This window comes from Vespula pensylvanica, chromosome 6 (genome assembly GCF_014466175.1).
Source record: "Vespula pensylvanica isolate Volc-1 chromosome 6, ASM1446617v1, whole genome shotgun sequence".
In the NCBI taxonomy this organism is placed as follows: Eukaryota; Metazoa; Arthropoda; class Insecta; order Hymenoptera; family Vespidae; genus Vespula; species Vespula pensylvanica.
In genome coordinates, this window is record NC_057690.1 from 2,757,966 (window position 1) to 2,774,630 (window position 16,665).

General features: G+C 34.3%; 1 protein-coding gene and 1 long non-coding RNA gene across 4 annotated transcripts in view; one reads left to right on the plus strand and one right to left on the minus strand.

Moving 5' to 3' along the window:
• The first annotated feature begins 9,120 nt into the window (after window positions 1-9,120).
• LOC122629847 lies at window positions 9,121-13,695 on the plus strand. Its single transcript, XR_006327355.1, has 3 exons — window positions 9,121-9,588; window positions 9,697-9,809; window positions 13,591-13,695. It is a non-coding gene; the product is annotated as an uncharacterized LOC122629847 (long non-coding RNA).
• A 2-nt stretch (window positions 13,696-13,697) lies between these two features.
• The window catches only part of LOC122629846 (zwei Ig domain protein zig-8-like), a 142,933-nt gene continuing 139,965 nt past the window's right edge, over window positions 13,698-16,665 (minus strand). For 2 of the 3 annotated variants that reach the window (XM_043813684.1, XM_043813683.1), the window contains one exon: window positions 13,698-15,411. In XM_043813684.1, the coding sequence (XP_043669619.1) occupies window positions 15,296-15,411 (116 nt within the window). In that variant the 3' untranslated portion in view covers window positions 13,698-15,295. The remainder of the gene's footprint in view (window positions 15,412-16,665) is intronic. The other variant, XM_043813685.1, reaches the window with a different exon arrangement.

Consider the following 16,665-nt stretch of genomic DNA (forward strand, 5'->3'; position numbering starts at 1 on the left):
AAGATATATTTAATTAAAGGATAATTGTGACAAGCACTTGCACCGAGACGAAAATGTTAACGTTATATTTTCGTTTGACCTACGCGTGTATAAAAAAAAAAAAAAAAAAATAAGAATTTGTTATAATTTTTGCAAATATTTTTTTTTTATTATCGCGTCGTTTCTTGTTCTTAATATTCTTCTTTACCGTACGATCAGTGAAAACTTTCAATTAAAGTCTCACAAATATATTTTATTCTTTATCACACTGGAACATTCGATTCCCACACGAAATTCTCGGACACGCTCACGTCGCCTTTCCACATTCATCTGACATATCGTGTTGTTTCGCTCGTGAGGCAAGACATCGATGTTTTTATGCGCCTATTCCTCCACCTCTCTACGTTTGTGCGTTTTTATTATCTCGTCGCAAAGATTTATATCGATATCGTTTTACGTTTCGAACTTTAATAGCAATGTATGCGATGTAAAATGCACTTACTACAAAAAACTTTAAATGTATAAAAAAGAAAAAGAAAAAGAATAAATTTGATGGTTGTATAGTTAAGAATCATTATTTTCTGATAAAGACCGTCCTTGGCTTAAGTTCTTTCTTTGGAAAAGAACATTCGTGAAGCAAAAAATATTCGTATTTAAAAATTTTATGGCTATGTATTTTGTAATATATAAACTGTACAGTGGCGTTCTAAGCATACATGAATATTGTAATATTGTTTATCGGTAATATGAAGATAGATAAAAATTAATTGTCTGGTCAAATGTAGAAAGAATCTTATCAACAGTCGATATATTGCAACTACTTTATCATAGTATGGTAATGCAGTTTTCGACATTTACTAATTTATATTTTTCGTCTTAAAATAATTATAGAAGGTAAAATCAATTTTAATTTGCAAATCTGATCCAGGAAATGATCCTGAATTATATGACGACGATCCTTCATTTTTCATTTCATTATTTTACCGCGATTCCGTATATAAAGAAAATAATAATAAAAAAGATCTAGATAGTAAAAATAAGAAAGCATGCGAACGTATTCTCGGACTACACGATTCTCATTATAACTTGGAATAACGCTAGGGAAACATAAAAGGTGAGGATCTTTTCAATTTAAAATGAATATAACTCACGTCCGTTGAATTCGATTCGCAGCTCGCGAATGTACCATCGTGCGAATGACTTAAACTAATTTCCATCGTATGTTTTGTTCGTTTTGTTGCACTCATCGCTCGGGCTTTGTATCTCGGGTACCTGGTTGGTCTTTTGTATCGCCCATTCCCGCAGGAATTTTCTTTCTTCCTTCACACCTCTCTCTCTCTCTCTCTCTCTCTCTCTCTCATTCTCTCTCTCTTTCTCTCTCTATTTCTCTCTTTTTACGGTGGACAGCGAGGCAAGCCAATCAAGAAGCTAGCTCGTCAACAGCCAGTATTCTCTTTCGCACCCTTTCATAAAGCACGGTACTTTTTATTCCACGGGTTCTTTCTTCCCCAACGATCCTAAGCACCTCCTATCTATCCCTTGGCGAGTACACCCTTTATGCTTTCGTTTATATTAAACGTACCTTATGTTTAAATCATGAGTTCGTTTCCTCGTCATTCGATGTTCTATCACTCCGGCTGGGATTATATCCCGAGTTGATCGTATTTCTCCTTTCGTATTTTAACAACCAAGGGACAAGTATATAAAGTTGCCTTTTAACTTAACCACAGTGTTCTCCCTTAATTTCTTGCTTTCTTTCAAACTACCCTTAAGATTCAATTTAATTTAAGTATCGTTGTCAAACTTATTCTGTTCTTTTACAAATTATTTTATACGATCAAAGTCAGATATATATATATATATGTGTGTGTGTGTGTGTATGTGTACATAGCAGAGATAACCAACAGAATGTTACAAGTGGTCTGTATGCACGGAATGCGTGATAAATCTTACCGTAACTAACTCTAATGTTTCGATATGGTACGGGCGAGCGCGAGAACTTTGTAATAAGATGTATCTGCGTTTCCTCCTTCGAACTAATATGCGAGTTTACAACTATCCGTGTGTCTCTCTGTATGTGTGTACGTGCGTGTGTATCTGTCTTTGTGTGTGTACGTCGGAAACATTCTCACGTTCGAGTAACTTCTGTTCGATCTATTTCGACGTAGAAATCGATTGAAGAAACTAAGAAGTAGAAGTTCGATCGTTGAAATGAATGATGTAGCTACTCTTGAAAATGGAAGTAGTCACTTTACCAAGATGTCTTTGACTTTACGTTAAGTTGGACTCTGATACGTGTTCGCTAACGTTTCTCGATTATCGTACTCCCTTTAGGGACTGAACTTCTGACAGCAAACATCCTTGAATTTAGGGCAAATGGATATTGCCAGTGAACTAGCCTAATTATAACTATAGCAACGTGTGCGTGTCTAATAGAATTCTAGTTATTTCCTTCGCGTTGAATAAATTGTAAGAACGATGACAAGTCTGTAACGCATAACGTGACCTAGACGAAAGAAACGTCAGAATTTTACAAAAGAAATACGTTTTAACGTGCTACACGATAGAACGAATATATATTCTCGGTATTTTCCATTTACATTGACTTTCAGCGGCTCTTGCATCAACGCTTGTCAAGTTCATTCGAATTTTTTGAGAATTTCCCTTTAGAAGAAAAAAGGAAACATTAATAAAATCATAATCTGCAAAATCTGAACGAGATTTGAAACAAGGATCGTTTATGAATTAACCATCGACTAAATATAAAAATATGGGAAAAGAAAAAGGAAACATCTAATATTTGTAAACATTATTGTCTCTTAAATTTACACGATAGTTGAATGTGCTCATAATTACTTTTCATTCGATGAAAGATAATATCGTAGTAGATAGAAATCAAAAACTCGTCGTTGTTGATTCTGCCGATATGCGAATCGCTGGCACGTCGTATTTCGAGCTTTGACTTTTAGCCCCGTCAGGCACATAGATGTATCGTAAAGCCTCGGGGTGCTTTTACAACGGCTAACGGATTTAGCGATAAAGTATCGCTTCGACATTCTTCTTTCGGCTTCGCGTAAAATGTTATCCAAGCTCGTAAACGCGTCTCGCGGGACGCGTTCCATAGCTGCCTTATATGCATACGTTATACCTTTACGGTATCGGAAGTCGAACACGAAGACGATCTGCCGTATGTTCTACTCTTTTGCCTCATAGTAATCCTTTATACTCCTTACCACCACCCGTAACCTCCCTCGTTTTCTTCTTCTTTCTTTCTTTCTTCTTCGAAGACTTTACGAGGCATACAACGAGTCTACGCATTTTCGTTCTCGTATCTTTCACGAACTTACTTTTCTCCTATAGTACGGTACACGCGAATTTATTTTTATTTGTCGCAGACGGGGTACTTACCATGAATAAAAGAGAGATAAAAAAAGAGATAGAGGCAGATATATATATATATATATATATATATATATATATGTATATATATTTAAAGAGAAAGAGAAAGAGAAAGAGAAAGGAGAAAAGTTTTTTCGCAACTATCGGACTTATATTTTTCTTCATAATAATATAATGTGATGGTTTTCCACTCTAATTTCTGTAAAAGAAAAACATTCAGATTCGAGACCAAACACGAGTATCATAATTCATAATAAGAGAGAATTCTTTTCCTTTTTTTTTTCATTTTTCTTTTAATTAAAATCGATATCTAAGAGATAAGAAAGAAATGTATCTCGCTGGCTGGTACAAGAGTAAAGACAATTACCATTTTGTCGGTGGTGTGCTTGTTATCGGCAGATTCTTGCTCTCCTTAATGCTCCTTAGCGGCCAGTCAAATAAATGATAATCCTACCGCTAGAAAATTTGGATCCAAGCCAAAATCCGAGGCGGTCATGGCGTTGAGTTTGCTCGTGACTCTCACGGTTGCGCTATGCGAGCTTTTAAGTCTGACTGTGACACCGGTCGAAGGAATTTTCTACTTTGGAATGTCCCTGACATATATATGTATATACGTATATATATATATATATATATATATATATATATATATATATATTACTTTCGCGAATAATACGCTATCTGTTCGTAGCTGCAGAATGCAAAACACGCGATCGATCTAGCAACTTTTTTCATTAAATACGCGGCATTCTTAAATTCTATGTTTTTTCTCCGAAAAGAGCCATATCTTTAACAACGATCCGAGTTCATAATTGAAATTTGTATATATAAATTTATATGCGAATGATTTGTGAGAAATCGTTGATGTTGCGCCTGAAAATATACAACTTTTTATACTGTAACGATAATTACATATTAAATAGGTCACAGGCGTTACCAGTATATAAAGATGCATTGTCAAAAAAACATGAAAATTTTTAAAAAATTATTCATGCATTGTATAAAATGAAGGCTACGTCCAGAATATAATATTTAACATTCTAATAAATAATTAAAGAATAAAATTATTATCGTATACGATAGATATTGTAATCATGATTTTTTAGATAAGCAATATAAAATAATAATATGTAAATGATACGATAGAGAAAGAGATAGGGAATATATTACGTTCTTTATTGTAATCTTATTATCTATATATGCACGATATCGAAAAAAGGATAATAGCAAATATGCTGGAGTATAAGAAAAAGAAAAAGAAAAAGAAAAAGAGGATGGAGAAATGGAAGGAGAAAAAGCCTTGGATAAAAGCAACTTGAAGATGTTCCTGCTGATCCTTTTTCAAATCCGACGCCTGTTCGATTTCACGGTAGACTTGCGAGAACGGAGACTGGCATGGATCGCGTGTCCACGCTGGACCGCGAGGGAGTCTAACGACGGCGTACCACCAATGAATTCAAGAAAGTTTCGCGATGTGGGGGTGGAAGAGTAGATATGGTTTCTGACCTCGATACCACCTCGTCCAATCTAACTTCCAGGAGGAGATCGTCACGCGTGAACGGATACACACGTATCACACGTATCGTTCAATCGCAATATTGCCAATCGAATTCTCTTACTCTTCTTACAATTCGCTTGCGACGAACTCGTGTCGAATCATAATTTCTAATATAAACTTCAAATTAACAATATCTTGAACATTAATCGATTTGTTACACGCCGTCGATTTGATAGCACGACGACAAGCATTCCAATCTAATTTTATCGGCAAATATTTCCAAGGCAATAACGAGCCATTGTTCTAACACATTAACGCGTTAAATACGGACAAATATTGCTGTTTATTTTATATACATAAATATTAGCCGTATCGTCGTTCGCACTTTTTTTTTTATTCCTTCTCTCCTCATTTTGGGGTACGATAATTTGGGAATCTCGCGTTATCGGTGGTTGCCGAAATCGAGCCAGGATCACTCGAAACGCTCTCACCATTCGAGAAGCCACCGTCCAATGTAATACTACGCGGTGAATAACGATCGCGTCGCGACAGCTCGTGTTGGAATATTTACGGTTTTGAGAGAGAAAGGTAGAAAGGGTAGGTGTGTGCGTGTTTCGAAATATCGCGCGTAATTAATAATCGGACAATAAACGGACCGCAATTACGAACAGGAGAAAGGTACCGAAAGCTTCTCTCTTTCTCTCTCTCTCTCCCTCTCTCTTTCTCTTTTATACTCGTTTGGCCATCTATCTTCTCTCGTATCGTATTTCATATACGTATATATTTCTATCTTCGTCACAAGCATTGTGCCACAGTTTTCAGTAGCGTTCATTGTAGTTGTTCGCGATGCTGAGTCGAATATCGGCGAATCGTATATCGTTTATCGACGAGATTTCACCTCTGTAAATCTTTCTGACAGGGTGGCACCTTAATTGGAATCGAAATTAATTAGTAGGACGTCGCATACTGACACGTCCACAGCTCAATGGCTACGCTTTTCGCAACCTTTTCTACTCTAGTTTGGGGTGAATTTTCGAAATGAGATTTTTCGGGGCTTCCTGTATAAACGTATCGCTAGAAACTCGTTCGTATTGTAGAGATATGTTCAAACGGCAAGCTCGTAGCGGCATCTATCAAAGCGTGTTTTGCCTGTTTCGTTGCTACGCATTCGGATTTGGCGAATAGTCCGATTGGAAATTACGATATTGATTCGAATAATCCTCTATAAACCGAATGTGTATATGTACATATATGTCTATGTATGTGCGATGTAAAAATATATTGAATTGTACTATACAATCTATGGAGAGTTCCGATTAAGGCTATTTATTATCTATAATTTTATAATGATTTACGCCAACAATGAATATAGGAGTAATTCTTGATCAATTTTGATGAATAAGGTCTTTAGGAATTAAGGATGACATTTTAAACGAGGAAATAATTTGTTTGAAATTTCGACGAAGCTTTATTTTAAAAACAAATTGGAACAAACAATTATTTTTATCATTTAATATTTGTTAAATAATAAAATATATGTAACACTTTAGTGTAAAATAATAATATCAATAATTAAATAAAAGTGATATATAAGAATCAAATCTTGAGATCGTATTCCACAAGTAACGTCGTCAAAAATGCATATGAATGATTTCGACGTATAATATAATAAATTAAAAATATAAATTATTATGTAATAAAAGAAAAATACATATGAATAAATACGCATAAATAACTTTGACAATTATGGAGACAGATATTTCTTGCACTTCGACTTTCGAAATATCGAAATTCTCTCTTTCTATTTGGATAGACATAATTAATTGAAACTTTCGCATATTTTTTAATTATTTCAAAATTATATCATGCTCGTGGAATATGATGAACTAATATTTAAATAATATAACATAATAATAATACATTTGTTTAAACATTGCAAAGCTCGAAAAAGGCAATAAACGTAAAATAATCTTAATTTAAAATTTCAATAATCTTAAATTCCACTTTTGGCTTCGTCGTCTTTGGCAACAAGAACGGACTCTTGAATGACTTTGACGATTTACGGATCAGTCTTCCTTAGTACTCCGACGAGTACATATTGAAACTCTCTCTTTTTCAACTTAATAACTTCAAAATTAATACTTTTGACAATTTTAGATTTATTTAAACAATACGTGAAGTTAAATAAACTAATATTTAAACGATAGTACACTTGGTTAAACCTTATACCGTTCGGAACACGTGCTAAATATAAAATAATACTAATTTATCGTTTCTTAGACTTAAATTCTGGGATAGGAGTCCTTGTTTACATGTAACGTCAACAAAATAAAACTTTCGATCGACTGTGATATTTACTAAATCATTCTCGCTTTGTACTCCGACGAGTAAGCATAGAAGCTCTCTCTTCTTAAACGTAACAATTTTAAAATGAATACTTTTGATAATTTTAGATTTATTTAAACAATATAAAAGTACACGGAGTTAAATAAACTAATATTTAAACAATAATACATCCGTTTAAACATTACACCGCTCGGAACACATGATAAATATAAAATAATTCTAATTTATTTTTTTTTTTACTTATATTTTCAATTGGAAGTTCTTGGTTATATGCAATGTAAACAAAATAAAATCTTTGCCCGACCTTAATAGATATTGGATCAGTCTCGCTTTGTATTCCGACAAGTGAACATCGAAGGTCCTTCCTGCGAATACCAACAAAGATTTAAAGTAAGTATAATTCTATATCATATATTTTTCGAATAATTTATACAGTTTCTTATTATTACAGTGATATTAATAATTTTGGTTTTAATTTTTCTCTTTTAAAAGATCGTTGCAATCGTACGCAAAGCAATGATGCAATCGGATGCTTGTATCACTAAAATAAATTTATCGTGAAGTAGAAGCAGTGTTTGTGCGTCCGCGTTTCGCGATTTAAACAAGTGAATTTGCATCAACTGCGTGCAATGCAGTCGTTAGAGTCAGTGTTTGTTCGTAAAGTGTTTTGCATTTTTAACAGTCGTACAGACTGTATCTATAAAAGATAGTAGAGTTTCGCGAAGTAAATTCAGTGACCGTCCGTTAATAAATAACTACTGCGTATTAGAATCAGTGCATCATTGAAGAGAATTTCAATCTACGGCGAAGTCGACTTACCTCATTTTCAACCACCTACGAATCATCTACCCTCAATGTCGACCTAAATCGCATACAAGTGTTTTGCAGAACTTCTTAAGTAGTAAGTGAATTTTTAAATCTCCGATCACTTAATCATATCGAAGACGAAAGGTTCGATTTGATTAATTAGTATAAGAGTATTGTGTAACTACGAGTAACTTTCTTCGGAAATTTACAAGTGAATAATTTGTAAAGTTTCTTATTTTCTGACTATGATCTATATTTCTATCTATGATACATGTTTGTAATTATTTGCGATTTAAATATTTCAATATATTTTTAATATGCATTTTTAATATTCTTCTTTGAAGAAAATATTAAAGAATCGATATTAATGAGTTGTAATAAAGAATGAACACGAAGACATTCGCGATGGTTAGTTTCTGCATTACAAGCGAAATGATTTTTTTTTCTAATAATTAGAGCTTGTAAGAAAGAGCAGCCAAGGATTTTTCATTATATTTTTAAATAAAAATGAATCAAATGTTTAATTAATTTTATTGAGAAAAGAAAAAATCTCGATAGAGTCATTTTTTTTTTAATAAAAAATGTCGAGTAGAGTTATTGGTAAAAACAAAGAGACTTGTAGAATTATAGTCTGTAGATTCTGATTTTCTTTCATATTTTAGAATCAAAGATGGTTCTAATTTTTCATTAATCGATGTTAAATTTTAGTTATTACATTTTTTTAACGATAGGCGATTTAAATTAGCATTAAGTTAAGGCATGAAACTTTATTTTCAGAGGTTTTTCAGAAATTTTATAGAATGGCTCTTAGTCATATTTTAATTTTATCATGTTATTAAACAAAATGCTCTTATAATGATGACTGTAGTAGATCTGAAAAACTGAAATGTCGTAATATTCTGTCTCCGTTCACATATTGTTATTATTTACAAGTTTTAGTAGCGTAAGACCTTGGGTGAGCTGTTTTCTTAGAACGTCCTTTGGAAGGATGCTTATCGAGCAGTCTCGAATGAATATTAAAAATATATTTAAAGCTGCTTGAATTTTAGTAGATATCTCTGGTCGGACGTAGGAAAAAAATTTTTATTTCATTTTTAATATCAAGTCATAAGTATAATAGATTTTTTAATAGCACAATCACATGTCAAAACTTTTATCTTACTTTCAATGAGCATCAGTTTTTCCTCTTTTTCAAATTTAAATTCTTATAATCTGTCAAATCAATATTGATTCAAACTATTACAACTTGATCAAAACTATTGACTTTGGAAATTTCGAGTGACTTGTTTAATCAGATTAAGATTTTAATCGGTTTTAGATCGAGTTGCCCGATATTTTTTATCGTACGCACAACCTAACAGTGCGTTATCTTCCATGTACATAGAAATAGGTACAAAATCAAGGATTTATGTATAACGAGTAAGCAATAACTGTGCTATCTCGCTATGTCCAGCGACTGGCCATTCTCATGGGAATACGTTCACAAAATAACGCTTTCTCCGTCATTCGTATCGTGGGTCACACAAATACTCAAAAACAAATGTATCTCAAAAACATATGTACGTAGCTAGCTATATTTATATACACCGTGCCATTGTATTTCTTATGATTTATATATTCGCACACCAGAAAGATTTTCACTAATTTTGTCTCTTTTTGAGTTTAAGCACGTGGAAAGAAAAGCAGGAATCTCCACTTTCTTTCTTTCGAGAAAAACTGGAATGTCTTTCGGACGACCTTCCAACGTTGTATGGACCATAACGAGAAGAAGCTGGATGTCGTTAGTACTCGTTATGTTTCCTCTCGTGATGAAGAAAGAAAAAGAGAGAGAGAGAGTGAGAAAGAGGGAGAGAAAGAGAGAGAGAGAGAGAGAGAGAGAGAGAGAGAGAGAGAGAGAGAGAAAGAAATAGAAAAGGATAACACTCGTTCGTTGAACTTGCATTTTCTTTTCAACAAAATTTTACTATAACTATAAGAGTACTCTTCTTACGTTGTTGGATAAAACATTGTTACTATTTCTTACCGGACAATATCCTTTATAACGTTTATTATTTTTCTTGTCAATACAATTAGTGCTAGTACTTTTCATGGTTCGGACTAGTTGAAATCGTTTTTGTTCCATACTGTTTCCCACACTAAAAGTTTATATATAACGGAGAGTTTGCCAATTAGTTGAAACGTTGGAGCAGTAGATATCGTTTGTCGATACAAGATGTCGAAACTATTGTAAACTAGTTGCGCTTTTTTACAGGGATCGAGCGTTACGACTTAGAAGTAATTCCTTACTTCATCCGAAGAAATTGTTGTTTGGTTCATAGTATTTAGAAAACGATGCAAATCTATAACAATTAAAATAAAAAATTAATATCGAAATAAAGTATCGTTGATATGAAAGAAAAATATAAAATTGTGATCGTGTAGATATTGAGTTATTAATTGTTTTTTTCATAAATTCCATTAGTTCATTTATAAAAGCGATGTTACAAATTGTTTATCATTATTCGTCATTACTGAAAAAATTTCTATCAGTTTACAATTTGATATATATGTTTAATTCGTCGAAGACATTCTCTCGTGCCCATTTGTACTATAGTTATCATCAAATCGTACATCGGGCGATGCTCGCCAAGTAACGAAAAGGATGGACAGGCACGCGATGAACGTGGAACTTGTTAGATATCTAGTTACTTACAACTACCCTACGATTTTGATCGCGCAGATGTCAGATCGCATTTTTCATCCTTCTACGATGTGGATATAGGTCCCTCGCGACCGAATGCTTCCTTCTTGCTTTACACAGAAACATTTTCGTTCGGCTTTCTCCTTGGCTACGTGCGCTTAATAATATTTCGTGACGTTTCGTGAAGTCACGAATAACGCAGAGCTTACCATAAAATTTCTAATTCTCCATCTGATATCAAAGATTTTATATCGTAACCAAGATGAATTTTATTCAAACTATCGATATACATGTATAATATTATAATCGTAATAATTGCTAAGAAGAATGAAGGAATATATTTTCGTTTTGGAAAAATTATCAAAGGCATTGGATAGAGTCTAAAGGTGTTAAAAAAAAAAAAGGAAAAAGAAAAAAAAATTATATTTTTTCTTTTCCATCTTGAAAATATTCTTCATTCGGATTTGTCAAACTTTATCCGACGTAAAATAAAAATGAGCGATTCTCACGTAGAAGATTTAGGTCCGCTGTTAAATCCAAAGGGCTTTAAGCCCTACCACCTGACAGAGTGTTTGAAGCCTAGAGGAGACTAAGAGAAGCTGAAGGAGAAGCACCACTAGGCTGAAATGTTTGTAAGGGGAGGAACTTCACCGACACTTAGGGATGTGGTTTCCTAAAGGTTTACCACAGACCGGACCTGGAATGACAAATCGTTGCTCTAATGATCGTATTAAGCAGATCACAGTAAGATATCGTCTAAGATAGAACGTTCGGACATAAATGTATTAATGCGGCTGACCATTACCCACTTCCTAAGCTAGCTTATCGTAAAACTACTACGTGCTTACCATGAATCTCATTCGTTCATCTATCTTTTGTTGTAATAGATAGAAAAAAGATAAAGCAGGTCGGATGTAGAGTACCTAAAAAAGTTCATTCTTGCTAATTATATTGTGAAAATAATCGAGTTCACTTTGCGATTATTTTCTCATTAACGTGTTTTCCTTTTTCTCTTTTCTCTCATTTTTCCGTCAAAAAAGATAAGTACTATAAAATATTTCATAGACAATTAAATTTATGACCGTATATAAATATTTTACACGTATGGATAGATTATCTTATATGATTAGGAATTTAAAAAAAGTTGAAAAAAGTATTAAAACTATGATTACACGATCACATTTATTAACAATGTATAAAATATCGCTTATCTTTCGACGTGATATTAAACAAATTATAATTATCGATCGATTCCCGGTGTAAATTTTTATCTAACGTTTAAAATCAGTTAAAATCGATTATTTTAGTCTCGTCTTTTATCTTTTTTGTTCTGGCAAACAGACTATTATCTCGGGAAGGGTAATAAGATATCTCAATGAATATGTTATACAACCGTGAGAGGAAGGAATATAGTGAGAATATATCAAAAGTTGCTAACGTTGCTACGAGAGGAACATTTGAGCCAGCTGAATATCCATCGGTGATTTTCTACAGCACTATCTCGAACAGTATCTCTTGTTCGTAGGTGCGACTGCTCTAGCGCTAGAAGGATAAATAGAGTTGGTGGAGGACCCCAACGAGGATCGATGAAGCGACGTCCAATCTGTCGCTAGCGTTGTACTATACTTACCGTAGACTTATCCTCCTTCTCTATCTTTGTCTCTCTCTCTCTCCTTTCTCCTCTCTCCTCTCTCCTCTCTCCTCTCTTCCGTACTCTCGGTCGTAGGAAGAGAGCACATTTCGCCAACTCCAATCTCCACATAGTCGGATTCCGAATGTGTGAATCGTAACACGAAGGTAGTTACGAACATTGCGGTGCACGTTTTCAGTCGAGTAACGAGAAATCTACTGAGACATGGGCACTACCAAGAGAGAGGGAGAGAGGGAGAGAGAGAGAGAGAGAGAGAAGAAGAAATCATTTTGACCGTACTATCTTTTGTATTTTCGAAACTTTATTCACTTCGATTATATTTCTTCATTATTCTCTATTATTTAAAAATCTTCAATTCACAATTCGATAGCACGAAAAATATAATATTGATTTTATCGAAAAATTAACGTTTTTCCAAAGCCGATAATACTTTTATCCAGATCTGTTATTTTTCGATTTTACGGACGGATAATATTGAACGTTGTACAGATATGTAATTTTGGAGGAACAATATAATGTTAAAAATCTGTACAACAAAGGAAAAACTTTGGAAGGTACGCGAGGCACGCTTCGTGCTACGGTCAATTCGATTGATCGATCGAGTGAGTGCTTATCGAGCGTTTAAATTCCATTTCGAGCATGAAACAAACGTTCTACATCAATGCTCTTTTATGCTCGCGCGAACGTCACGATTTTAACAAGGTCCACGGTCCATTCCCGTAGAACTCGTTACACGGGCATAATTGCGACGATTTCGTACGCCCCAGTGATTTACATTTCACTCCAAAAGAGAGAAACGCGTGAGCATGGAAGTACAATAGTATGTGTCTTGTCTATTTTATTCCTGTTCCCCGTATGTTAGACTTAATTGCTTCGCTTCACGTCGTTATACTTGAAACTGTATAATTCAAGAAGAAGAGACCCTTCTGAATATTAAAGTAACGAAATGTTTCATTGCTTCTCCTTTTTTCCTTTTTATTTTTACATTTCTTTCTGTTTTGTTTTCTTTTATTTTCTTTTATTTTATCTTATTTTATTTTCTACTATTATACTTATAAATCTTTTTTTTGATCACCTCATCCTTCTATAAATACTTTCGCTAAGAAGTATTTAAAACGAAGAAAAAGGAGTTTTTATATTTAAAAATGGCTCCTCTTTCATATCATAATTTCATAATTTTACTATATAACGTAATTTATACCTGTGATAATCTTTCCTTGTACCTTTCAGAATCCAAGGAAGGTCGCTTGAGAAGATTGAAGCGTCGTTTTTTTGTAGAATTTCTTGACTGAAATTAAAACCATCAGAGAAAGAAGGGATATAATGAAATAAAGATCTTTTTTTTTTTTTCTTGTAAAACGCGTATAGTTTATTTCGTAATATTTTCCTTCGACGAAAGCGCATAATTCTCGCCTTCATACGTTGGTATTAGTTCGTCGTTTGGCCCGATTTTAAATTATCTCACATTCCCTTCAGTTTTGCAAATATACATGTATACCTATTTCTCGTATCATCGATTCTCGAAGTCTTTGCGAGGAAAAACAGCTTTTGACATTTCCGATACACCGAGGATTCGCCGTAGGATTTTCGAGAAACGAGGAGTCATATGCATGTATATATATACATATATACTTACATATGTAAATACATACATACGTACGTACGTACGTACATATGTACGTTGCCTATAAATATCACTTAGAGAAAAAGAGAACGAAGGGGCTTATTCTCGCTCTGTTTCTCACGCGTTGTTCCTCGAAAGTTCGAACACTGAGTTTGAATCGTGTTCTTCGATCTTCGATTTTACACGCTACGTAAGCGAATCGTGCTTACTCGATCGGACGAATAAGGATATTTCTTGGTCAATGATATAGCACGCGTAGTCGTTCTCATAGATTTCCTCTTTGTGAACGGATGATCGGATCTCTCTGTTCATTAAATTTCTTCGATAAATTACGAACCAAACGTGTAAACGTTTCTCAGCCATCGGTCGTATTTCATTTGAACGATAATTAATAATAACAAACTCCAGTATTGCAACGTTGCATCGATATTTTTGCGCGACTGTACCTTAATAATCTATCTTACTTCGTAAGATAGCAAGTAATTGAACGATTATTGGTTCTTATTCAAGTAATAACGACTATATTAATTGTATCGAGTTATTTGATCTCAACGCTCGATCTTTTTCCTCGCTGATGAACTAAATGAGCTCTTGGACGATAATGCGATTCTCATTTTCGCATTACGTCGTTTCAGATCTTCTCTCAAAATTCTCAACGTTGTTCCCGAACCAACCTCTCGAAACAATTCCAACCACTCGGCAAATTTTCCCACTGAAGCTCGGATAAATGTAATCCCCGTTGTAACAACGAAGCACGATAATTTAATTTACGACAACTGTAAACGGTAAATAGTTTACTATCGGTATTTCAATTACGACAATAAAAATATCGCTTTTCTTGTCAAATTCGACGGCGTTGCTGTAACTAGCCTCAGGAATTACGATAAAAAGACAATAAGTTTCATAAAAATTGACGACAGTTTTTCAAAGAGCGATTGCGTAAATCGAATGAAACGATTATTGATAATTAAGTGGATCTCTATATAAGATAATTTTTGTAGAAACAAATTCTTTCGTTTCTATTGAATTTTCATACTTGAACGCCTGTTAAGAAAAATAAAAAAAAAAAAAGAACGATAGCAACGCCGTCGATCGTACATCTCTTTTCAATTTTTACAGGATCCTTCCTAGCTTTTTTCTTTCTCACTCACTCTCACATTATTCGAAACAATAGAAAAGTTCGTGCCACGTATAAGACGATAACGTTTTTCGTCACGTTCGTTTCAAAGTCATCGGTCATCGCACGCTCATCTCTCAGCAGCGAGTACTGAGAATGCCTTTGTGAGGGTCGCAGCGAGCATTGTCGAGTCTTCATCTCAGCACCTGAAGCCATCCTAGAATGGCGAGGAGAAAGAGTAGCAGAGAATTCCAGACGTCCGCTTGAATGTCGCGCGAACCACCATGATGCAACTCGGCTAGGCTTTCTCCTGAAACATCGGGGTATACACTCAAACACTGCAACTTTTATACGAAGGTGAGATTCTCGATGAGAGGAAAGTGCTATAGAAGTGTCTGAGAGGAGATTCTAAAGGTAACCCTTATGTTGTGTCGTTGAATTGAACCTTCTTTTTTCCTCCGTCTCTCTCTCTCTCTCTCTCTCTCTCTCTCTTTCTCTCTCTCTCTTTTTTCCTTTTTCTTTTGCCATTGAATAGCGTATCTTTCATGTCTATACGTTACGTTTTACAATATTTTCGCGACTTAACATTTTATAGTTCTTTCATTTATAGTTATTCTCCTTTTGGCAAGGAATAGTCGAAACTTCATTCTATCTTTTATTTTGAAACAATCTTTGTTTGGAAGATGATGAACATTTGAATTCGAATCTAAAAGAAATCTGAAATCTCGTTTTTTATTTATTTTCTTTCTCTCTTTTTTTTTTTTTTTTATCGTATCAATATTATTATCATCGCGTGATCATCGCGTATAAAACACATATAAATAAATTTTCCTCTCGAAATATTTTGAAATTATTTCGAGGGACTACTTGTCTGTCCACTCGTGTAAAATGCAACGAGATTGTGTTCGAAGTGGATAGAATGGAAGAGGGAAAAAGAAGAGCGAAGCTTTATCGAGACAATGTTCCGATCAGCATCGAGGGAAGTATCGATAGTTGAATGCTTTCTCGGTTAACAATGGCGCTTCTAGTTATAGTGGAGCAACATATCGCTTTCTCTGTAACATAAAGGATACGTGGATGAGGCTTGATGGAATTATGGTTGGATTATCTATACATCTATCTCATGGTATGGTGTTCACTTTATTCCACCAGGATTTGTTCCGAAGGATCGATCGAAATTTTTTTTCTTTCTTTCTCTTTCTATCACTCTCTTTCCTTTTCTCTCTCTTTCTCATGTTTTTTTTTCTTTTTTTCTATGCGTCTCTCTGTGTGTTTTTAGAGACAGATAGAAAGAGAGATGAAGAGAGAGAGAGAGAGAGAGAGAGAGAGAGAGAGAGAGAGAGAGCGGAAGAGAGAGAGGAATATACGAACATTGAGTAGCGGCTTTCAGTGACGAATGCGTCACTTCCGCAAAGCTAGTGCTTCGATTCGCGTAAAGAAATAGAACAAATTGCGTTTTAAAACATTGACGGTCGAAAGCTCGCGAGACTAGAGTAAATGCGTTTGAAAATTCAATGCATGTCGTTGTTAAAATCCATTTATTTTATTTTCGTATACTTTATTT